The 25,631-nt window shown below is 39.2% G+C and overlaps 1 protein-coding gene across 1 annotated transcript in view; it reads left to right on the plus strand.

Annotated features, from left to right (window-relative positions):
• Positions 1–25,631, plus strand: part of LOC123983506 (protocadherin-15-like) — a 216,791-nt gene that overhangs the window by 53,533 nt on the left and 137,627 nt on the right. Inside the window, exons 2-6 of the mRNA XM_046069766.1 lie at positions 7,061–7,126; positions 14,697–14,857; positions 16,516–16,671; positions 21,098–21,217; positions 24,259–24,369. Of these exons, the coding sequence (XP_045925722.1) occupies positions 7,061–7,126; positions 14,697–14,857; positions 16,516–16,671; positions 21,098–21,217; positions 24,259–24,369 (614 nt within the window). The remainder of the gene's footprint in view (positions 1–7,060; positions 7,127–14,696; positions 14,858–16,515; positions 16,672–21,097; positions 21,218–24,258; positions 24,370–25,631) is intronic.

A 25,631-nucleotide genomic window follows, 5' to 3' on the forward strand; every position in this document is an offset into this window, starting at 1 on the left:
TGGTTCTTAACACACTACCAAAATTTGTGTTCTTTCCAAGAGTAAGATAAGCAATACCATTGTCTTGACTGTTGTTAGTACTTTGGTTTTGTGCTCTTATTTTTCCTGTGTTTAGTCTGTCATAGTTTGGGGTTTTGTGATTTTTCTTTGTAGCTTTGTTTATTCTTTTGTTCATGTTTAGTTCTCTTAGTACCTGCCTTATCTTAGTTCATGTCTTGGTATTCACTCCTGGTTCTGGGTTTGTATTATTTTATTTTTATTTTATTGTCTTGTCTGCTTTGTTTTGTCCCAGTCTTAGTCTGTTCCTTCTTTGGTTGTAGTTTATTTGTATTATTAAGTTTTCTGTGTGCTAAGTGTTGGTTTGTATTCTGTCTGGTGATTGTTTAGTTGACATTGTCTCGTCTTGCGCGCTTGTTTCCTATTGTGTTTAGTTTGCTTTTTGATGTTAAGTTGTGTTTGTGCATTTTGGTTTCCCCCTGTGGTCACTCTGCCTGCCTGTGTGTCTGTGTCTCATTGCAGAAAAAAAAACTGACACAGACTTCAGTGTAGACAAGACAAATATCCACACTATGAACAAAAACAATATAGACATATTGACAAATAGTGCAGTGAGCAGAGTGCAAAGGATGCAGGAGTATGTACATGTCGGAGGTGGATGTGATCTACAGGTACATATACATGCATACATGTACACAGTGCAATGAAGCATAGTGCAAAGGATGCTGGAATAAATAAGTATTAAGCATTTTGTGCAGGATTAATGACTTGATGTAGGTGGATTAGGTATACAGTATCTACAGTATGACAATATAACAGTATGAACAGCACTGAAATACAGAATGGTGAATAAATAATAAGTGTTAGCCAGTAAACAGGTGGCTGATTAGAGGCAGAGTTACTGGGTTATTGCACAAGAATTGTTCCCGACACCGTGAGTCAAATCAGCTGTTCATCAGAGTGATGGCTTGTGGGAAGAAACTGTTCCTAAGTCTGTTGGCTTTGGCGTACAGTGCTCTGTAGCGCCTACCAGAGGGGAGAAGCTGGAACAGATTGTGTCCGGGGTAAGATGGATCTGCAGTGATGTTTCCTGCCCATTTCCTGAATCTGGAAATGTATAAGTCCTGAATGGAGGTCAGGTTAGCACGGATGCAGTCCTGACTGTCCGTTGTAGTCTGTCCTTGTCCTTTTTGGTGGCAGATCCAAAATAGATAGTGATGGACGTGCAGAGGACAGACTGGATGATAGTTGTGTAAAAGTGGATCAGCAGGTCCTTAGGCAGGTTGAGCTTCCTGAGCTGACGCAGGAAGTACATCCTCTGCTGGGCCTTCTTGATAATGGTGTCCGTGTTGGGCTCCCACTTCAGGTCCTGGGAAATAGTGGATCCCAGAAACCTGAAGGATTCCACAGCAGTCACAGGCCTGTTGAGTATGGTGATGGGGGGCAGAGTGGGGGGGCTCCTTCTGAAGTCCACGGTCATCTCCACAGTTTTGAGCGTGTTAAGCTCTAGGTTGTTCTGACAGCACCAGAGAGCCAGCTGATCAACCTCCCGTCTGTAGGCCGACTCATCACCGTCCCGGATGAGGCCGAGTGTCGTCAGCAAACTTCAGGAGTTTCACAGATGGATCTCTTGAGGAGCAGTTGTTGTGCAGAAGGTTTTAGTCGGCACACACATGTCCTCACAAAAACTCATGTAAGATGTCACAGTGTCAGTTCGTCCAGGTCAGTGGCTGCAGCCTCAAAAATACTTCAGTCAGTGCAGTCAAAGCAGGCCTGTAACTACAGCTTTGACTCGTTAGTCCATCTTTTCACAGTCTTTACAACAGGTTTAGCAGATTTCAGTTTTTGCCTGTATGTTGGGATAAGATGAACCAGACAGTTATTAGAGAGTCCCAAGGCTGCACGAGGAACAGAGCGATAGGCGTCCTTTAATGTAGTGTAGCAGTGGTCCAGTGTGTTAGTGTCCCTGGTGGGACACTTAAAATGCTGTCTGTACTTTGGGAGTTTGTGGCTGAGGTTTGCTCTGTTGAAGTCTCCAAGTACAATGAGCAGGGAGTCTGGATGTTTTTTCTCCACATTAGTTATCTGGTCGGCCAGGTTTAGATACACCTCACTAGCACAGGCCTGAGGAGGAATGTAAACAGCGACCAGGACAAACGAGGAAAACTCCCACGGTGAATAAAAAGGTTTACAGTTTAGAAATAATGTCTCTAAGTGAGGGCTGCATGATTTTTCCAACACTGTGACATCTGTGCACCAACCTTTGTTTATATAGAAACAGAGTCCGCCTCCCCTTGTTTTTCCCGTGAGCTCCCTTTTGCAATCCGCGCAGATGAGATTAAAGTTAGGTAGGTGAAGTGCGCTGTCCGGGATGCGCTCAGAGAGCCAGGATTTGGTGAAACACAGGGCGGCAGAACTGCAGAAGTCCGAGTTAGTACTGTTGAGGAGAAGCAGTTTGTACATTTTGTTGGCTAGAGAGCATTCGCCAGGTGAATTGAAGGGAGCGCAGTGCGAAAACCTCGCTGTCTCAGTTTAACCAGCACGCCTGCTCGTTTTCCCCTCCGCCGTTTCCGAAGGATCCCAAACGTAGCTGCTGCTCCTCCAACTAATAACTCCGGCAAAGTTCCGGGTAAAGCGGTGCAATAGTATGAGCAGTTGAAAGTCCAATCTTTAAGAGCTATTCTCCGGTAAATGTTACCAGAGAGGGACGGCAGAAAACAGTGTTAATAAACAAAAACACAAAAAGCACTACGGAGTTTAGTCTAGAGGCTGCCATCTGCGGAGTCATCTTGTTGCAAGCTGTGTCTGTGTAGAGTTGTGTAATTATTTGTTAACATACTAAGTTTGGTGTTATTCTTGTTACAAACAACTAGGATGTTTATTCTTGAAATATCCCACTTTTTAACAACCGATTTGACCAGTGTCATATTTATATGTAAAACTGGTGGGGCACCAACCATTTCAAAACATAAATACCAGTAAAACTACAATACTCTCTCTTGCTTCTGTGTTTTTTAACATGTCAACGAACAGCATGGCTCCACAAAACACTTAACATGAGAGAGCGAGAGAGGAGTGCATTGACATAAGTTACAGTACCACTGTCACAAACCTAGAATAAGCAGACACAACCAAGCTCAGAACAAATGAGCCTACAGGGCCATATCAAAGAGCAGTAAGCTCAACACCAATGAAGTCAACGACGCGCAAAGACAAAGTTTTAGGGATCCAGAGCATTTCTATAGCCGCTTTCCACAGAGATCCTGCAATCAAAACGGAAAGAATGTCAGCCAATATATATCCCATTCCCGGCTCCATACCTTTTAAACAGCGCAGCGAATCAGCAAACTATAATAAGGCAGTATGAAAGTGGCTATGTGACAACAACATCATGACAACAACCGTATTCTGTAGCCTAGTGTCAACCGATCCAGCACAACAATTTGCCCATGCAGGGACCAGCAGCAGAGTCAGGATGATAAAAGATGCTTTCACTCACCAGATGAAGTTGACTGAAGTTTTTCAAACAGACCGGCGACTCATCGTGGCCCCGCAGTGTTTGTTGTGCTACTCACTGGAGCGCTTGTTCCAGTTTCACAGCATCGTCCAGATGACTCCTGCTGTTCTCATGTTTTGCAATCCTTTCACAAAGATGAAGGTGAAAACAGGCACAGGACGGTCTCCCTCAAAGCATAACGTTAACAGCCAGTCACACGCGGCGCTGTCAGGGCTTCAGTGTTCTTACCACGTTAGCTTGCTGTTAGCGATGGTGCTAACATGTTGCTATCTGCAGACTATTAGCTCTCATGCATAGTACAATACACAAAACTGTGTAGCAGTGTGACAAACTTATTATAAACTAGCCAGACTACTAACTGTCTCTGTACATTAATTAAATTAGACTTTTCTTTCTTCTGCAGCTTGTTGCAGCCTCAACAGACAACACACACATTCGACACAACACCGGTGTACTCCGCTCTGCTCTGCCTGTTAGTCCCGCCCCTTAACCAGTCACAATTTTAGAAATGGAGACCTCTCCTAAAATAAACATCAAAGTCTGTCACACCTCAGGGTCAGAGGTTGTCCTCTTAAAGTGACAGAGCCTAATATGAGAACACATAATTGCTGCTATTGACCTTTTAACTCAAACCAAGGGGTTACATAACATAGATAGTATATAGCATTTTATGCATATGCTCCTTGCCAGGGGGGCCACTGGGGAGCTGGTTGACCGTCAACCTTAAATCAGTGATCGAGCTAGTCGTTATGTCTGAACTACTCAACGACGTCTAAAAACGGCTCCCTGACGTCATCACAGACGCCAGCCAGATATCTAGCATGCTAAACATCTGGAGGAGTCGGCCGACTCGACATCCACATTCAGCCAATGACAGCAGGCAGCTGGCAGAGCAGACAGCTACTTTTTCACTGCAAAACACTTTTTACTCATCTCCAACTCTCTCTGTAGCACAGATGATCCCTGCTACCTGTGTGTGCTAATCAATTCTTTCACCCATAATCTTTGTCTTTATAATTGCTAGCTTCATAATAAGCTGTTTCGTGTGTAGGCTCGTGTCATTTCCCGTTTCACATTTCACGTGTGTTTTCTTGACAAAACATGGTTTGGAGACCAGCGTTGGGTGACACAGTTGCAGTCAGCTCATGTAGTATGTGACCCCCTGTCACCGATCAGTTATGTAGCGTGAATGCCACAACGACTTCAAGACTCCCCATTACAAGATGGCAAGTTGGCATGGCCATCGGCCGATGCTGAAAGTCGTGTAGTCTGCACGAGCCTTAAAGCTCACTAATTAACAGACTGTATCTTGTTTGTTTGATCCATGCAAAAATTGCAATGCAAAAATGTCATTCTGTGGTTTTAGATGGTTTTGATGAACAACAGTTTATCCACTTGCCCAGCACTTCTATACAGCACCTCCCCGCAGGATGTCTCAGTGTGATTCCAGCTGTCACCAAGCAATAGTTAATGCTTATAATGTACCTCTTACTAAAGCCACAAATTGTTGTTTTTTGCAATATGGTTAGTATTGTCCTTCTTATCACACTCTCAAAATGAATGCGAATAAGTGTGTTTCCCAAAATGCTGAACTATTCCTTTAATATTTAACTAAAAGCACTTCTGTGCTTTGGGACACAGAACACGAACCCTGTGTCAAAGTCCTGTGCTTTGTATACTCATCTATCCACCCCAACCTCTCACTGTGACTTCAATGCAGTATAAGCAGTAATAACTTTTAAGCTTTGAGTATACTATTGTTGGTACAGTTTGAACTTCTTTACTTGTCATGCTGCCTGACAGAATAATCATCTCTGAATGCTAGCTCGAACAAATTCTTAGTCTTCTTAGTTGCTAATAAACGATTTAGACAAGCTTATACATAGCTAATATGACAACTACGAGCGTAGTTAATGTTTAAGCATCTTTGCCACTAGATATGTCATACACTTACAAAACAACAAGTGTAAAATGTATAGTAAAGTGCATAAGCTGGCATTTGGCTTGATTTGAGGGTCAGTTGTAAATCATTATGCCTTTGAAAACATTACTGGGCCTCCTTCTCGGAATGACAAATTGGAAAACCAATCCTTTTCAGCACTGAGATAAGCTAATTCGGAGCCCTAGGACAGTTTAATCTATATTTGGGTACATTCAATACTGTCTCCCATAGTCAGAAATAAGACACAATACCAATGAATCCTGGGATAACCTATGATGTCCTACAGTTGTATCGCTTAATCGGGGAGAGAGTCCAAAAGAGAGAAAGTGTGATCATAGATCCATGAAGTTTATTTTCTAGGTGAGCAGATAGATATCTGTCTTCCAGCCTCCCCCGTGGGATATTTCCCAACTGTCCTCGAGAGCTGTACTATAATTTTACCCTGCCTGGTGAATGTGGGTGTTCTTGTATTTCCGTATTCTGGCAAGGACAGAGGGATAAAGGAGAATCCTTGAATGTCGGTCCTTTTTTCCCCTCTGAATGGGACCATTTTAAGCCTCCAGCTTGGGTTAAAATTATTTCTCGTCATAGTAATACAGTAAGTGCGGGTGGTGGCTGTGAATGGAGGTGGAAAAGCTTACAGAGATAAGCACATGAACATTTCTATACTGTAAGCCTAAATGTAAACACACTTGCTTGTCCTCTGCTTATTTCATGTTTGACTCCCAACTCCCTCCTCCCCCTTTCTATTGGTTGTCTTGTTGTCGTACTTTGCTCTTAAGTTTCATTCTTATCCTTCATGATTTCTTTCTTCTGCTTTTTCCTTCTTTCTTCCTTCCTCCCTTGGATAATACCATCCTGCTTCTCCTCTCTCCTTCCTGATGGAATGTGGCTGTCTCAAACTGTAGACTGGCAATATGAGGGTAAGAACTATCTCTTCTTTCTTCCTCTGTTAACTGTATGTTCAGTCACTGTTATTAACCCCCACAAACCCTAGAGGGATGATTGTAGGGGGTTTATGCCTGTATTTACCAATTCTTTTTCTACTACATTTCACTCTGATTGTATGATTATATAAGAAAACAATGAGGCTAATAAGCTCTAGATTATATCTTACAGTCGTACTCAGCATTTCTTTGCCATGATGTTTTATTTTATTTTTCGTTTTATTTTGTTTTTTACTATTTCTATTTTTCTATAATGAGTGTTTCCCCGTCCATCATCATTTTCTTCTGTCTAGATACAGATATTTTTCTCTCCTCTTGTTTTTTACTTTCCTCTGCTAACCCCATACACCTCTTTTCTCTATTCCTCTCCTATTTTCACCTTAATGTATAATATACATATATATATATATATATAAACAAATATATATATATATATATATATATATACATGAAATTTAGGAAAATGTTTTGCTCACTATATATATATAGAGAGAGAGAGAGAGCAAAACATTTTCCTTTTAAATACTAACATGCATCAAGTAAATCCATATGCTTCACAATTGAGTTCAGGCTTTTCTAAAGCAGATAAAGCAGTGAAACCTGAGAGGTTACCAATGATAACACTAAATTTTCTCTTTTTCTTTTTCACCCTCCCAGAATGTAAATTGTCTCGGTCGGGTCCTCCTGCTACCATCGTTGCCATAGACGAAGAAAGCCCCAACGGTAAAGTATTCAGAACACTTTTGTTAGACATTTTTAAGATAATCATCACCTTTTACCGTTTGTTACAAACAAACACTGTTAGATGATCATGACCTTTTCAGATGATTGGCATGGCATGTAACCCATAGTCATTAATATTCATTAGATAACTGTGTAACTGTGTTGGAAGTTGGATCCCCGTTCCGGGAGATAAGACATTAAGGTCATTCAGTTTGAGCTAAATCCCTGTGTATGAGCATAAACAACAAAAATATGTGTGTTTGATTGTGTTTGTGTCTTTCTATGTGTGAACGCACACATAAAAGAAGAGTTTGACATTTTAAGCAATACGAATATTTGCTTTCTTGCTGAGAAAGAAGACCAATATCTTTCTTGTATAAATGTGAAGCTACAGCCAGCAGCCGATTAGCTAAGCTTAGCTTTAAGACTGGAAGAGAAAGAACTAGCCTAGCTCTGCCAAAATCTGCCTACCAGCACTTTCAAAGCTCTAACTAACATGTTAAATCTTATTTGTTTAATTCATACCTGGAGTCTCGATAGGTTACCAGGCAGGAAGTGACTGCACCCAACCAAGAAATATTGATGGTTTCTATTAATAACAAAATCCAAAAATCTTAATTTATATGTTTGTTTGATTAAACAAACACAATGTGTTAATTAGTAAGCTTTTGATGTTTAAGTAGGCAGATTTTGTTCTTTGGTCAGAGCAAAGCTAGCTGTTTCCCTGTATTCAGTCTTTATGCAAGTGAAGCTAACAGCTCCTGGTTGTAGCTTCATATTATATCAATCTTCTCATCAAACTCTCAGCAAGAAAGCAAATAAGTGCATTTCCCAAAATTTATTATATACTATTTATTTAACATGAATTTGCAACAATAACTACTTTTTTTCTGATGGGGATGAATTGTGTTATGGGGGTTGTGATGATTTTGTCAGTAATGTTTCCAGTGTAACTTGGTTTAAGTTAATGGTTTTTTATTTTATTTTAGCTATAATGAATTATTTATGTTTTCCCAGACCTTTATGTTGTGTGCCAAGTGGTTGTTATGGAAAGAGGTCCTTGAGTTAGACAACAATGATAGACATTTGTTTGACTAGAAGTCCTAGTTTGAATATTTTAGACAATTTTTCTTCTCTTCTCTTCTCTCCTACCGCATTGAACCACCTGACTAAACAAATATAAGGCTACCAAAGTTTTCAGACACCTTTTATCAGAGCACCAAAGAAAATATTTTCAGTGTGTGTTTTTGTTTCCAGAGTTAGCTCAAACTGTTTAAGACCTTCTTAGCTAATTTAGACTCTACAGAGGAACATAAACAAGCACACAATCCCAGAGTCTCCTTGGGAGTGTGTTTTAGTGCAGGCTTGTGTGTATATGAACATAATCTTTGTGAAGTTCAGAGGAGGTTATTTGTGGAGGGATCACATTTTAATTGATGAGTTTAATGCTTACTTTGGTCACAAGTAAATTAAGGCTTATGTTAGCCTTGAGGAAGGCCACTAAATCTTATGGGGGGAAGGTGAAATGTACACAGACAAGTTGGTCTGTGTGGTTAAATCGCCCTCTTATCTCCAGCCTATAGATTACTGCTCAGAATCAGAAACCTGTCAAGATGTTTGCCATGTCTGCTTTTCAACTAAGTTTTAAATTGTGAGACCTGATCGCTGTAATCCTAACTGACAAAAAGAGATTAGCATAGCAACACCAGACAGAAAGGAGAGCTGCGCATTCTTTCTATCCAGCTGGCATGTCTGTATCTGTTGATAGCTTAATGCATCCTATTAAGCCATCCATACTCTTTTTTCTGCTATTTTCCATTTTTACTGTGTTTTTCTATTTTCTTCATTCAGAAGAGTGTTTACTTTATGCACATCAGTCTGGGACTGGTAATTAAGTGAAGGACATTTTTTTTAGCTTTTCCTATTGCCACCCACGTTGGTCATCAATGACAGTTAGTGCTTTCAACACACCTGAATGGGTTATTGTTTACTTTTTCATCCAGGAAAGTATTTTTTATTAGATTTATTGCAATTAATTGCAAAATGAATTATATTATATTGCACTGCTCTTTTACACTGAAGCAAGTTAAAAGCCTTTTAAGCTCATTTAACAGTGACGCATGACATGTATGTGAATGGTCAATTCTATTCCATGCATTTTACTTATGCATGTCAATATTGAAAATAAGACTTGATAAAAAAATGTGTCACATCATACTTTCAAATTAATGGTATTGTACAAAAATTTAAATACTATGTAAAATGTAAAATGTGTAAAAGTGACAGTTTTGACCTCATATGATAGATAAATATTGCATCTTCAATAAAAAGAGTACTGTCTTGTACAGTCATATGTAATATTTAATATTTGATTCATTTTCAATGTTAGCCTATTTTATAAAATATTAATTTTGTTGTGTTTTTTTCTTTTCACTCAAAAGACATGCAGAGGTGTTTTCAGTAATTTTTTGCAGCCCTGAGCAGTGTCTGCAGGTCATATTCTCAGGCTGCATGTACAGCGTCCACTTATCAGAGGTTTGGGCAGTTGCCTGTAGCCTGAGAGGTGAAATCCAGGGCAATACAAAGTCGGCAGATCACTCACCACTGCTGTTAAGCTTATTGCTGTGAGCACACCTAATACAGGGCTACTTAGACAAGCTTATCAACTTTGTTATGGCATCCTCTCCTCCTTCTGGCATTTCAACAGCTAGACAGTAGGAAAATATTATTTAGAGATTTAAAGCTTGGGTAGGCAATGTTGAAGAAACTATCTAGAACCAGTATCAATATCCAAGTATTCAACTGAAAAAAATCCCACTCCCTCCATTCAGGCCTCCCTCCAAAGCCACTCCTTTAAATACATTTTAATGTGCAATTCACAGAGTTCACAGTGTGTGCAGGTAGGTAGTTAGGTCAGCCAATCATTTCATTTCAATAAATATAACATTTCAGAAATGCTTCTGAAATAAATTGCCTACCACAACTAAGTGATTAAATCAAACTGTAACTGCAAAATTGAGGGGTATTTTATACCTTTTTTTTTATAAAAGGTACGAAATAGTTACATTTCTTTAATTTCAAGATATAATAGTAGTTTAGCCTTGCAGGTTGGTTGAGAGGACAATAATGTTCTACTTTTGTGCCTGTGTGGCAATAACAAATCTTACTTATTCATGTTCATAAAGTAACAGATATGTGCTCACATGCTATATGTGTGCATAATGCATGACTGAGTGTTTGTGTGCGTGTGTGTGTGTGTGTGTGTGTGTGTGTGTGTGTGTGTGTGTATCTGCATGTTCTGTCTAACAACAATGGTTATGTTGCATGGTTTGTTTGTCTTTGTGCTGATTTGTTCATTGTGTACATACTATGTAATATAGCATGTGTGCTTGTGCTTGTTTTTGCAGTAATCTTCCTAACAGGCCCACTGAAGAATAATTTAATATTAGAATGGTTTGTATGCATAATGCCATGTATTGCACTGTGGCTGTGAAATAGTGTTACAGATTTAATAGAAAATCACGCTTTAGGGTGATTATCATGGGTTGGTGTAGGCAAAAGAGAGAGATAGACTCGAGGAAAGAAAAGAGGCGGAGGGAGGGAACGAGAGAGTAACAAGATACAAGTTAGGGAGTTTTTCCTCGGGGAAATGCCATAAAAAGATAATGTTGAAATTAGGGATGTGATTTTAATAATATGAAGTAAAAGGACGATTAGAATGAGTGGAAAGGTGTGGTAGTAGGACAGACAGACACACACACACGCACATGCACAAACACACACATTTAGACGACACACACAGAGCAAAAACGTCTTCAGTCTCACATCAGTCAGACTTTCAGTCAGACTTATACACCATAATATTCCTCAGACGCATTAAGTGTATCATTTAGCAGATAATACATGCTACATCAGCATACAAAATTGCATGTAATATTATACAATCATCTACGCTTACAGCTCTAACATTATTAGTGTTCTGCTGTAAATATACTCAGCAAGGCCACCAATAACGCTGCTGGGGTCCTGAAGCCAAATAAAATGGTGATTATTCCATACATGGATAGAAAAGCTTCCCACCTTCTATTTACAGCAGGAAAGTTTATTAGCTAAAGGGTTGTCAACTGAAGTTGTTTTACATTCTTAAATGTAAAACAACTTCTACTAACAACTATTAGGGTTAAGATCATTGTTGAAATACAACAAAAAGTAAATACCTAATAATACACAAGCGTCGTCATCATATTCTAATGAATAAACAGAAAATGCTGAATCTGGTTATGAAGATTATGTATGTCAAAAGCAACACTGAAAAGATACAAGTAGGCTTCTTCCTTTTTCGTTTTTTTGTACCTACAATTTACAGATAAGGAAATTACTTATTTTTTATTTGGTTTGGTGGAGTAGTAGTTTGGTGGTTAGTATTGTTTAGCCAGTGGAACACCTTGACCCACAGTAGATGTGTCATCAGCAATTCGCGCCGTCAAGTCGGACACATTCTACCTGCATGAGCTCACTGTGAGCTTAGAACAATGACTGATCTTCAAGACAAATGCCGCGAGATCAGGCAATAGGTGGTTCCAACTTTGTGCACCTGGAGAAAAGCATCTGCGGTCTCCGGACTCACACAAATGCTAGCGTTAAAAAACATTGATTATAGCTGCTAACTGTAGCTTATTTTCCCCTTTTCTCAGATAATGAATTATTTTTTTGTGATTAAATTATGTCAGGTCAAATGTTAGATAAATTTTTAAATTCACTACTTCAAGCCTGGTCTCATCCCAGGGCGTCAAATACCAATCCTTTGAGAAAGCCTGACAAAGCGTCGGCATTTGACGCACATGGTACCCTTCAGCGTCTGTATGAGACGCCCTTGGCTTTCAAGTAACTCCAATGTAACCCATCCGCCATCACATAATGTACTTATTTCAACCAAAACCATGACCTTTTCTAAACCAAACTAGAAACCATGACCTTTTCCTAAACTTAACCAAGTAGTTTTTTTGTGCCTAAACCTTAAAAAGGTGTTTCATATGGACACTGAAGGGTACCTTGTGCGTCAAATACCAACATTTTTTCAGGCTTTCTCTAAGCATTGGTATTTGATGCCCTGAGATGAGAATGTGTTGCTACTTCTGTAATCCTACCTACTGTATACTGGTATTCGCCTTAAATCCCTCTTTCATCCCACCACCAAGAGCAGAGAAGCAGCAGGTAGATTTGATGATTACTTTTCAGTTCATGGCTCATACTTGGCTGACACCGTAGCAGTGCCGCCACATTCAGTTAAGCCAATGTCCTGTAAAAATTCTATTAATGTGCTGCCACAATGCTCATTTTCACTCTATTTTCTCATAACATTCTCTTTACTCTTTAATTCTATCAGCCCCCCATTCAACCAGATCTTTCTCACCTCAATTTCCTATGCTACCTTTCTCATTTCTCTTGCTCTCTAATTGCTCTTCGTGCTGCTTTTTCTTGGGAAGTTCCTTCTGTCTGCTCTCTGCGTTGCTGCACACACACTCAACAGCCTCGTGCGGTTCTGCCTGTGCGCTTTAACACATGGGTCAATATAATCAGGTGCTGCTGAGTGCAGTATTCAGTCATACATCCTGTGAAGTGAGGTCACTGTGAAAAGAGCACATTTGTGTTAGATGTTCTGTGGAATTAAATTAGAAACAGTTACACAAGGTGTAAGCACTATCTTTCTCATTCTTCTTTGCATGTACTTCTGTTTTTTTACTCAGGTTCCAAGACAGAAGCAGAAACCAGAAGAGAGATAGCCAATAGATGGCAAGGAATGAAAGTTCCCTAATGAAGTCAATTTTCTATCCCATTTCTGGTATAAAGAAACCAATTTCACTAAATTTCGCCGTTTATTTAACATCGGCCAATCACAGCAAGGCATTTGACAGGGTTTCCATGGCAGCACAGAAGGCCATGACCCAATTTTATGTCTGGCAGATCAGATATGAGATTGTTCAGTGCGTGTGTGTTTATGCTGTTGTATGTGTGCGGATGGAGGGAAAGTATGAAAGTATTCTAGGATGCACACACATACACACACAAGCAAACCAACACAATGCTTGCCTCTTTTAGCCAATTTCTCTCTCTCTCTCTCTCTAAATCTCTCTTTATCTGTCATTTCTAATTTTCACTCTCTCTGCCTGTTGCTCTACTTTTCTGTCTCTCTCTCTCTTTCTCTCTCTCTCTCACTCACTCACTTACTGACACAGTGTTTGGTAGGGTCATTGGTGACAGTCCAGAGGACAAGCTGCCTTATAGCCAAATTTTTTTGTGTATATGTATTAGTATACACACTTGCATACTTGTATACACAAAATAGTTTTTTTTCCAGGTACATTGTTATAGGGGGGATTAATAATGCAGTGTGTATTAGGTCTCTTGTGATTTAGGGCTGTAAAGTGGTTAAATATTTTGCTTCTCTACATTTTTTTCTCCTTCTTCCTCACATATTTTATGCACCTCTTCTGTTATAATATTTTCCAGTAAACTTAGAAATAACCCGTGACAGATAATAGTTGTGTATATTCATCTTGACAGCCAAAATTGGTTTATGAAACTGATTATGTGAACCAAGTACAAATAAAAATACCCAATATTCATACCAAAGTGGAAGAAAGAAATCTGTGTGAAATCAGCAGTATATTTAATCACATTTTGATACTTAGATACTAATGAAACCAATTGGAAAATTCAGCGGCAGCGCTCGGTTTTAATTGCCACTGTCAATCACTAATAAAGTCTGGACGTTTCACAAACACAGATGTCTGATTCTTCATCTGCCTTCTTGTGAAACGTCCCTTCTCTGACCCCTTATCCTCCTCTGCCGCAACCTTACCTGTCTTTATACTGATTGAGAGACAATATGCATTGCTTAAAAATATAAAGCTGAGAGTTTCCATTGAAGTCATGTCTCATCACCCTGTTTGTATTTCCCTCTCTCTTTCTCTCTCTCTCTGTCTTTCAATATTCCTCTCATTCCCAAATCGCTTCACCGCCCACAGTTGACTTTGTTAAATTAATCAAGTTTTATTCCATCTGTGCCGTCTGTCTTATTAAAATGTTTACTTTTATTTATTTTGAGGGGGGGGTTGGCGTAAAATCGTGCAGATGAAAGCGTTGAAGTCATTACAACATTTGCTGTATCCTGGCAGACCAGCTTCCTGTCTTTCTATGAAATGTTTATTTTAGTTTGTGTTGGTCTTAAGTATTCCAGGTACTGGCATTGAAAAGGCAAACAGAATAGCCCCTGTATGTGGTCTGACTTACTTACAGTAATTTAGTGTTCCACATGCTTCTTACTGTCTCTTTCTGTCCTAAATATAATTTCCAGGTATATCATTCATTGAGAACATGAAGAAAAGCAGAGGGGTCTGTTTGGACTGTCTATTTTTCCTTTTCTTTTGCTAATAATTTCCCATCTAGGACCATTTCTCTACAGAGGCTATGTAAATCGTATTATTTAGAAACTCTGGACTTTGTGTCTCCCTCTCTCTCTCTCTCTAGTTGGGTTAATACAAGTATTTTTATTTTATTCTATTACCAGGAACGTTATTGGTGGAGAACATGCAGATAAATGGAGTGGCTGAGGGTCCGGATCGTACCATCTCTCTGTCTCTAAGGGATAACCATGACCACTGGGTGATCCTTGACTCTTCCAAACAAGCCCTTTACCTCAACAGCACCGGACGGGTTCTGGATAGAGATGTAAACTTTTTTTATCTTGTCTGTTCTGAAAAGGGTTTTTTTCAGTCCTGTTATTATTTTTTAAAATCTTACAATATCTTGCATACTATATTTTACTCTTGTTGGTATGGCTCCTCAATGTTAGATAGACAGAAATAAAATTAATGACTCTGGTGTGACACAATTTTGATCTCATGCTCATGGCACAGATACTACTACTGTTTCTCAAATTAAAGATAGGGTAGGTAACGTTGGAGACTTTTGAAAGTATCCAACTGTAAAAATCCCATCCCCTCAGGCCTCCCTCCCAAGCCACTCCACTAAAACACATTTTCATGTGTACCGGCAGATTCATGAGTGTACCAGCAGACTGCACACAGGTTGGCAGGTAGTGCTTATTATGGTCCTGCAACAGCCACAGATAGCGGCTTTTCTTTCTGTTCTTTTTTGTGTCAGAGCATTTGATTCATTGATTGCTGAGAGAGAATTTTCCAAGAGAATTTAAATAAATATAATAAAAAGCCTTCTGAAATAAGCATATAGCGGTAACACTTTCTATGAAGATCATCGCTATAATCACTTATACATATATTTATAATACGATATAATGTGTCCATTAAACATTTAATAGGCTTCGTTTTGTTTAATCGTCCACTGCATCTGTTAGGGCCTGTCCATAGGCTCGCCAACATCTGAGCCTCTTCTTACATGATGTTGGTCGGCAACAGGTTTCTTGAGCGATCTTTCACCACCCTGACAATGAGTGTCCTTGATGTAATTATGTTGTGTTTTTGTGCTAAACTGCAAAATGTTCAAAATGCATACAGATTGTTCATAAAGTGAAGAAACATAAAGAAAAGTTGTTTTCCTGCGCAAAATGTGTGTCACTTTACTTAAAGCAAACAATGACGTGTTATAAGGTCTTATAATTAGTTCATATGGTATTATGTCCACTTGTAATATATTATACAGGGATAGATATTTTATCACTTTACTTAAAGCAAACAAAGACATACTATACAATATTAAACATTACTATAAGCTATTATTCCATTTTATATCACTAATTCTAAATTGTGACTAAAGTGTATCTAAACTGCTATTACTATTAGTTATAAAACATTAAATCAAAAGGTCACAATACATTATGAATTTTGCTATATCACCTAATGCATGTTTGTAAGTGATTATAACAATTGTTATAATGTCTTATGGATGCATTATATCGTATTATAAATATATTTATAAGTCATTATAGCGATGACCTTCATAGAAAGTGTTACCCATATTGCTGTAAGAGCACATCTGATGTTAAGTTGATTCAGTAGACCTCTTTGTTTCTTTGGTTGTTTAGTTTTTCTTTGACTTCACTATAGAGGATAAATATGGTGGACATTTTCATGGCTTTCTCACTTTTTCCAGTATTTGCTATTGGGAGAAACTCAAAAATCTTTTGCTCCATCTCAACTGGAAAACAACCAGCCTCCTGCTGTTTTGTTCTGTAAAGTATTCCGGCAGATGTTTTTGAAAGTCTGATTTGGCAGAAAAAGCATAATAGAGGCTGGCAGTATTCTGAGCAATCGTTTTTGTTGTATTTTCTGGTTAATTATTTATTGCAACTGTACAACTACTTGTATCTTCTAACTATATATCTATCCCCTCTGTTTTCCCTTTTCCAGCCCCCTTCATATATTCAATCCATTGTGGTTCAGGTTCAGTGTACCAATGAGCTGGTTGGCACAGTGATTTTACATGAAGTCCGCATCGTCGTTCGAGACCGCAATGACAATGCACCACATTTCCAACAGCCAAGATACTATGTTGCTGTCAGTGAGGTAAAACACACACACACACACAAACAGTGACACACAAACATACAACCAGAACATTGAATTTCCCCTTGTGGGATTAATAATAAAGTATGTCTTCTTCCAACCTCTCACAGAGACGTAATGTAGTCAAAAATATCCATTAAAGTCACGTGTGGTGGAAATACTTTACAGTCTTTCACCCAAATCAAGATCCATTTATTGCACTTATCCTGCAGTGCTGCTGTTTGTCATGATGGCGGGTACATGATTCTAGATAGACTAGAGACAATAAGGGGAGAACTACAGTCTAGTTCAGCATGAGTACAGCACATAAGTTGTACTGTACCAAGCTTTTCCCATGCAGCTCTGGGGGTCATGTGTGGCACTAGCATTGCCACCTCAGAAAGTGTAGCCTGCTATAGGTGCACACTACTGTGTATTTTAAATAAAAACCTCTACCAAATAGTATTGTACATGGCATTTTGGTGTCAGACTAAAGTTGAAGAGTAAAGTTTTTGGGCAGCTGAGGAAAGGAAATAAATCTGTTATTCTGAGGCTTCCAGAATAGTCTTTAAGATGCCAATCCCACAGTTAGTGTGTCCTCCAGAGTCTGGTGAAGCAGAATTTAACTAGAGAAGGTTCAAACTTAAACTGGACAAGGATACATGTAGCTTGCTGCCAGCACAGACCTAGGCATACCCAGTAGAATATCTCATTATACAGTCTTCCACAGCCTGTCCAACTCAATCTGTCTTCTCAACCTCTCCCTTTCTCTCTCTTGGCCTCTCTTCTCTTGTTTTTGCTGCTCTCCCACTTCCATGCCCCCTCAACACTTCCAGCTCTTCATTATGTCACCTTTTCTCAACCTCTCCACCTTTCCCCTGCCACACTCTATATATTTCTGGTTGTCTTTTCTTCCTCCTCCCCCTGCCACCTCTTACAGCTCTCCAGTTTCTCATTACTCATACTAAAATAATTCCCTCCATTCACTTTAAAAAAAACACCATACAATTTAGGAGATGCATCGTAAAAATCTCTAAAATATGGTTTGTGTGCCAGGCCAAGGTAAATATGGTGGTAATAATTTAAAAAATGTGAATACATTTATTCTGATGTGGGCAATAATTAAGATTTGAGTCCAAACCTGCTCGTTAGGCTGACAGCTATTGTCCAATTCACTTATGTTGCCGCAAGAACTCCAACCACGTAATGCAGTAAATTTAATGTTAAGAGAGTGACTCGGCAGTTCATCCAGCTTCATCTACATTAAACCTGCTTTTAGTTGTCTGTTCCTAACAATTATTGAGTGCAAGAAAGTGAGGCAGACAGATTAAGAGAGGCAGTTTGGTTATTTATAAGAACGTCTAGGACACAATTTATGAGTTCACTGTGAAAGTTTCGGGGTACAAGGTGATCCCTGTGCCTGATTTCATGAGTTGGCACTGGTGCCTTAGTCTGGAGTTGTTTCATTAGAGCCATATCCAAAAGTGGCAAAGTGACAGCACGAGACGTTCTGGAGACCATTGTTGGATCAGTGGGAGGCAGAGATAACCCTGTTGAGGGAAATGATGTAACAAATCATTGGTACAGCAGCTAAATTAAACTTAATCTCAAATGTTTCTCATGCAGCCCGCAGATTAGACTTCTATTTTGACACATAATTAAAGTATATACAGCACGGCAATTTATGGTTGGCAAAGTTCTTCCTTTCATGTGCTGTGGCACAGAAAATCTCAGAAAATCTTTGAGATTTCTAGCTTTTCTATTCTAGAAAGTGAGTTTTTCTTTTTAAATCTATTTATTTATCATCTTTTACCATTGCTTGTATTATTTTAGCATGTTCTGGATGTGTTTTGCTTGGGTTTGTTAACTTAATTTTAAGTACAGCACTTTGAGCTGCAAACCTTTGTACAAAATGTGCTTTATAAATAAATAATTATTATTAGGGGTCCAAACCCGAGTAGGCTGGGAACCCACCAATGCAAGGCATCGCGGTTCCCAGTACCAGCGGAGCTGGGAACCCTGTTGTATTCGCTCAGATATGTATTATTATTCTTAAGTACATTTTTGCTTAATTCCAATACTGCGGCCTAGACGGTAAGTGCTACAGATGCAAAACTCACAGGTTCAGACCCATGAGACGATGGCAGGCGAAAAAATTCGCATACTTCTACCTGTAGGGGGCGCTACAAGCAAAGTCAATGTGTTTCGGCTTGGAACTCCCGCATACGAAGGCGCATATGCAAAACCTTATATCCACACGTTCAGGGGATCTAGCTGAATCTCCTGGTATAGGCCACGCCCATTTCCCCTTAAACTTTTTTTTCGCTATATCGCGGAAACTGAAAAACCTATTTTAATTAACCCCTCCGAAGCCGCAAGTCCGATCGCCACGAAACTTGGCACAGACCATCTCTGGACCGAGCCGAAGAAAGTTTGAAAAGGAGATCCGCCAAAAAACGTCCGAATTACAGCAACTAATTTTAGCGCAAACGCTAAAAACAGGATGTCCTGTCACATCTTATGTTTGCAATGGCCGATCTACACCAAACTCGGGGACCTTATCTGGCACACCCTCCTGAGGGGCTTTGTGAAATTTTGCATCAATCGGCCTCTAGGTGGCGCTATTAATTGGAAATCAAATAACACTCACATAGACATACACTCATTTCACAACTACGTAACCGCAAGCCCCTTTAATTTATAACTATGCTCATTTATTCTCCACGGGTCGCCCGAGCCGCACCGGAGCGCCCAGGCCGACTCGCACACCCTCTGTGGGGCGAGGGGGGGCGGCTTGCGCCGGGAGGCTTGGACCCCCCTTATAACTGCTTGCAGTTCTAGTTATTATTGTTGTTGTTGTTGTTGTTGTTGTTATTATTAGTAGTAGTATCTTATTACACATGTGCAGTGAAAATTAAAGTGAAACTAAAAGCACAAATGAAAGCTGAAATCTATATTAAAAGTTGTAAACAAAGGTTGATATGGCTTTAATTTGTTTGTATACTAACTAAAACTACTTTCCAAAGGATATCATATTTATCTAGATTTTTGAATATAGTTTTTGCCAAAAGAAAAACAACATTGTGGAAAAAATATAGACATATTAAACCTAAAAGTAATTTTCACTGAAAAGTTAGTTTAGTTTGTTTGAACCCGAAATGAACATGGGTTAGCTACAAACAGCTTCTATAATTTCAGTTGTCTGAAGGAAGTGTAACATTGGTTAGCTAAAAGTACCTATGTGCTACATATGCAAAATAGCTAATATTACAGTAATTGGTGCTGGTGTAACATCAGGCAGCTAAACAGCTACCACAGCATACGCTAGTAGGCTACATTGAAAAATGTGCTAGTTCTCTTTGTATAAAAATGATTAGCTACAAGCTAGCTAACATAGCAATAGCATTGACAAGTAAAAATGATAGAAACTATTTAACATGAAAATTTGTACTAGTTGAATTTGTTTTAAATTACAATGAATACTGGTTAGCAACAAACAATTGGCAAACATTGTGAAAAGCATAATGTTTAATTTCATAACTCCTTCATAAAAATGCTCTTCAACAGCCATTACTTGCAGCACACCTCCTAAGCAAAATCTGCTGCTGATGGGGTGAGTTTGTTTTGGTGAAAAATGCTTTTAGACTTCAGCCGGAGAACCATACTCAAAGTGAGAATGAATCAGGAATTACACACCGTGGCATATTGGATTGAATTGTCTGTAATTTGTTCCTTAAATTTGTTAATTTCATACATACTATGCATAATAAGCAATGGTTTCTACCTACACCCTTTTGGTCATTTCTGCAATCTGTTTTGACACTGATTCATTATTTTATAATGGGGAGTACTTGGGTCCAGTCAGTTTTTATTATTTTTCTTTGATGAAATATGTCCAAAATAAATATAAAGATATCTACACTTTCTGTTTTTCCTGTGAGTGACAAGCCCTTTGAACATAGCATACATGGTTTTCAATCACCCATTGTCCCGCTTTAATCTAAAAAATTCTGTTCAATGGGGCAATGAGGTGTAGCAAACATTCACAGTGGTGACAGAGAGAAAGAAAGTCAGACAAACCATGCTGCTTGTGTTTTTGTCTGTGTTTGAGCAAATGAAAGCACACAAACAGCTGCAAGCTGATCTTCTTTTTCAAGCCCCATTTGAGCACAATAAACATAAAACCGCAAGTCATTTTATGTTTGTTTTGTAGAGACAGTGGGGTGTCAAGATCCCTTATGGACAGATGCATGTGAAGAGTTTTTTAATGTGTCCCTTCCTCATCTCTACCACATACAGACAGTAGATGTTTGCATGACACTGTCAGCAGTACAGGATAGAAGCTGTTTTATGTCAGTAGTACAGAGTATGAAAGTGTTTGTGTTTGACATCATGTAGTGTGAGCTTGTAGACAAAGGTAGTGAAATTTTCTCTGTTGTTTTTTCAGCTGACACCAGTAGGAACCACTATCTTCTCCGGTTTCTCGGGGAACAATGGGGCAACAGACATTGATGACGGTCCCAATGGACAGATAGAGTACACCATTCAGTACAACCCGAAAGAACCGGTAGGTCATACATCTGCTTGCTGAACTCTTTAAATCATGGTCTGGCCAGGTTATATGGTATTTTAGTATTGACACATTTGGGTGTTCCTCTCTTACACAGCAGGCATCAGCGCAGCCGTAATGGTATTCCAGAATTCATTGGGATCACAACATGGTCTTAATGTGTTATGACATGTAATGTTCTCGAATTATACAGAGCTAGATGCAAACAACATGTTCACTTCCAAGTACGAGAACCAGAGGTCTTTTCACACAAACATTTATCACAGTGTGTAATCAGACACGTTTTAGTGAATTGAACATATCAGAGAATGAAACAGCTGAAAGCCGAACATTTGACCAGCGACCTCTGTAACATCTATCAGGTTGAGATCAGGGTCCTTCCAGAGACATGGAGGCCCTTTCATCACCAGGGCCTAAAACCACTACAAAGCTCTGATCTCAGCTGAGAGGAAGGACCAAACAGGCCATGCTCCTGAAGATTGAGGAGCTGAAGAATGAGCTTCTGATAGCTTAAGCCATGAATAATCATGAGCTAAGCAGAGAGAAGGTCGCCTGCCCCTCAACAGTGGTAGAACTTCTTTAGCAACTTGAGGAGGCAAAAACAAAACATTCAGCTGGGAGGCAGGTCACAGAGCTCACTGCGGCCAAACAAGAGGGGAAGGATCTCAACAAAGAACTCCAGAGAGAGAAACTCTTCAGTGTCTCAAAGGAGTGTTTAGCTGAGAAAACCAAACAGGATCAACTTTGTCATTATATCCTGGAGATGCAGCAAATGCTTCAGAAAGAAAAGGAGCCAGGCAGAGATTGAAAACCTCAGGACATTTGTAAAGAGTTTGACCGAGAGCTCCAGATAGAGAAGAAAATGAGGGCGGACGCAGAGAGGAGCAAACTGGAGGCTGTTAAAATCTGGTAGGCACTTTTCTAAAGACTGGATGAGACCCCAATGCTCACAGAGAAGCTTTCAGCTGAAAGTCAGATGCTCACTGTTAAGTTGAAAAAGGAGAAAAAGAAACAGGAAGCTCTTGTTGGAGACATCGTGGAACTAAGGGCGTACTCACACTATGCGATCTGTACCATGTCCAAGCACGTTTAACCCCAAAAGTCCGGTTTGTTTGACCAGTGTGATCGTTCGGTGCCGTGCCCGGGCCCATTTGAAGTGCCAGGGGTGGGCCAGGGCGTGGGCCAGGGTGCAGTTAAGCTGGACTCCAACACGGTATGCTGATTCACGCGAGCTCAAACTTTTCAACTTGGGCGAGAAATTCGCTTGCAGCAATGTTGTGAAAGCCAATCAGCGATGAGATTGTCCAAACGTCACCAGCGGCTTTGGAGCGTTGTTTGGAGAGGACCCTGTGAGCGGTGTAATGACAATCAGAGAGCTCCTAAAGAACGGGGAAGTGTACGGGGAGCAGCACTGCAGCTTTTGGACAAATAAACACCCGTAGTCGGTCTGGATTCTGCTCAGACAACTATGCCAGGAGGAGCTCTGAGTTAACTGCTTTTATTAAATTAGCTTTTTACTTTAGTTTTTGGGATTACAATTTGATTTATCTTCACTCGCGCTTCACGGCAGCTAGCTTTCATGCACATCCGGTCCCACTGTTGTTAGCATCGGATGGCACCAGAGCTCTGTTGGACTACTGCTTCATATTTATATAAAAACCGGACAAAACTGGACATTACTTGGAGAAAAGAAAGCGAGGAAGTTGAACTACCTGGTGAGTTCAGAAGATATGTGTCTGTAACTTTATTCCAGCTATTATTGTACTTTACTGTGAACAGGTTAGCATAAAATAGGCCAGCTCGATCCAAACTCCATTCAGAAAACAAACACAAACAAATATAAAAATTTGTTGTCCTGCTGACTTGCTGACAGACCTGACAAAGCATGAATACCTTTGTCTAACAAATTATATTGTAGTTTTATTGGCATTAGTTTGATCCGTTTATTGCAATTAAATCACAGCAAAAGGTTTAAATTGGGTTCATATAGCTGTAGTATTCGCGTCTTAACTTCACGTTCAGTGTGAACACACCTTATTAGCTAGCCTCTTTACATGCTTCCTAATAATTTTTTTAAGGTGGGTCTCCGACATTGACAGCTTCTTGGTGTGTGCAGCGGGGTTCATGAGAGAGAGATGGAGCGAGCGAGTGAGACGAGGTGCTGTGCGAATATGTGCGCTGCACGTAGCTCTGCAATCAAATACGACTTTAAGTAGCCAGGCCTAGCAAAAAAAAAAATCAATATGTGGCGGTCGGCGTTGGTTCTGTGGCAGGCCGCCACAAATAATCAATGTACTGGAAACACTGGAGTGATGACGTAAACGTGCTCCAGCTTGGATAGTTAGGCGCAGTGTGAGCGCAGGCTAGTAGTGTGAGTATGCCCTAATTCTTGTGCTAAATAAAGAAATATTTTTGAGGGTCCGAGCAGAGACCTACGAACAAGAGGCCATTGAGACTGGGGAGGAATGAAGGGCGTAGAAGGAAGACTTCTTGCTACAACAGGAGGGGCTTTTCTCTTGAAAGAGAAGAGCTGCCCGCTGATTACCAATCACTCCTTTCTCAAAAAAAAACAAAAAATGCCATCAATTTTTATTGCACCTTTAAAATAGATCAAAATAAATAACTACACTGATTGTTGTTCTCAATAAAAAAAAATGTACTTCTGTATTTTAAATGTAAATTTCCGCACCTCAACATATTGATGGATATTTATTCATTTATTGATATACTGTATCAGTTTACCAGCAGGCTACACAATATGAGAACTTAAAATCTTGTAACAGGGACAAGTGTGGGTGCATTTTTGTGTGCAAATAGATAATAATAAAAAAGATAATAAGACTGTTAAACATTCAATTTTAATAAAACCATTGTAAAAGTTACAGTCTGTCATGACAACAAGCAAACAGGTCACTTCTACAGCACATATACTGCTGTAACTTCCTCCCACTACTATTACATGTTTGAGCTCTAAAAAATGAACTTTTGACCTTGTATGTAACTCAGATGTTTGTGTTATGCATTTGTGTGTGTTTCAGACAACAAACAGAACTTTTGACATCCCCCTGACACTGTTTGGCTCCGTAGTTCTCAGAGAAAGACTCAACTATGAGGAGATAACGCGGTACCTGGTCATCATACAGGCAAATGTAAGTGGTTTTTGTTTTTTTACTATGTGTAAGTACGCCTGCACTTGTCTGGGCAGCTATCCAAGACCAATTCTGAGTAATTTTCCATATAGCCTATTATAACAAGTTGAAATTTTTAACAAGGTAAAGAATGTCTGACAAAAAGTCCACAGCCTAACGTGGTGTTATATTTATGTACATTCTTATTATCATGGTAACATTACTGTTACACAGCCTTGTACTATTTCACTAAGATCTAAACTGATGCATGACAGAAAGTGTTTTAAGTTGCTGATTGTGCCATTAAGGTTTTTATTGTGACATGCAAACTTTGCTTACAAAACATTTAGTTCTCAACCAAGTATTCAGGCAAATATTCATATGTCTCAAGCCCATTGCCCATTTCCCCTGAAAGCATTATTAAAGGTCAACAGTACACTGAAAGATTAATGTGTTTCTGACAGCTTGAAAGCCTCACATATTCACTGTTCATTTGAGTACAATGTTAAGAGTGTTGTGTATGGGAATTTGATGAAAATAAATTCTTAGCAACAAGGGGGGGGGGGAAGGCCTTTTCAGCGGTACAATTATGGGTAAAAACAATGAAGCAGTAATTTTTGAGCCATGTAAACGTATAACCTTATCTAAATAATTAACCTAAATAACAGTAATAATAATGATGTATCTTTAATTACTCTTTTATATTTTATCATATTCCTTACATGTTACAGCTGTAAATACGATAAGTGCATATCATTAGCAATGAAAAGAATTCATTTTGAAAATATACTTTTTAACTTCCTTTCCGAAAGTTGGATGAGAAAATTGATACTATTATCTGTACGATAAATATGAAGCTATAATCAGCAGCAAGTTAGCTTAGCTTAGTTTAAAGGCTGGACGCGAAGGGAAACAGCTAACTAGCTTGGTTCTGTCCGAAGGTAGCCAACTCTACGTACCATCACCACTGCAGCACCCTAATTAACACAATATATATGTTTTATTTGTACAAAAATCTTAAGTGTAAATATTTTGGTTTTATGGGGGGTTATGCCATAACCATGTCCTAGTTGTAGCTTCATGGCTATGAGAGTGGTATCAATATTCTTATCTTAATCTAAATCTAATTATTATTATATATATACAAATATAATTTTGGATAGCTTCAGTGACAAAAACCTATGTGGAGATTAGATATTTTAAAGCCTGTAATGTTGGCAGCGTTTGAACAATTGCAGAATTAATAAATACAGTACCTATGTTATATGCAGATTCTGTCTATT

The sequence above is a fragment of the Micropterus dolomieu genome, linkage group LG14 (assembly GCF_021292245.1).
Source record: "Micropterus dolomieu isolate WLL.071019.BEF.003 ecotype Adirondacks linkage group LG14, ASM2129224v1, whole genome shotgun sequence".
Classification (NCBI taxonomy): domain Eukaryota; kingdom Metazoa; phylum Chordata; class Actinopteri; order Centrarchiformes; family Centrarchidae; genus Micropterus; species Micropterus dolomieu.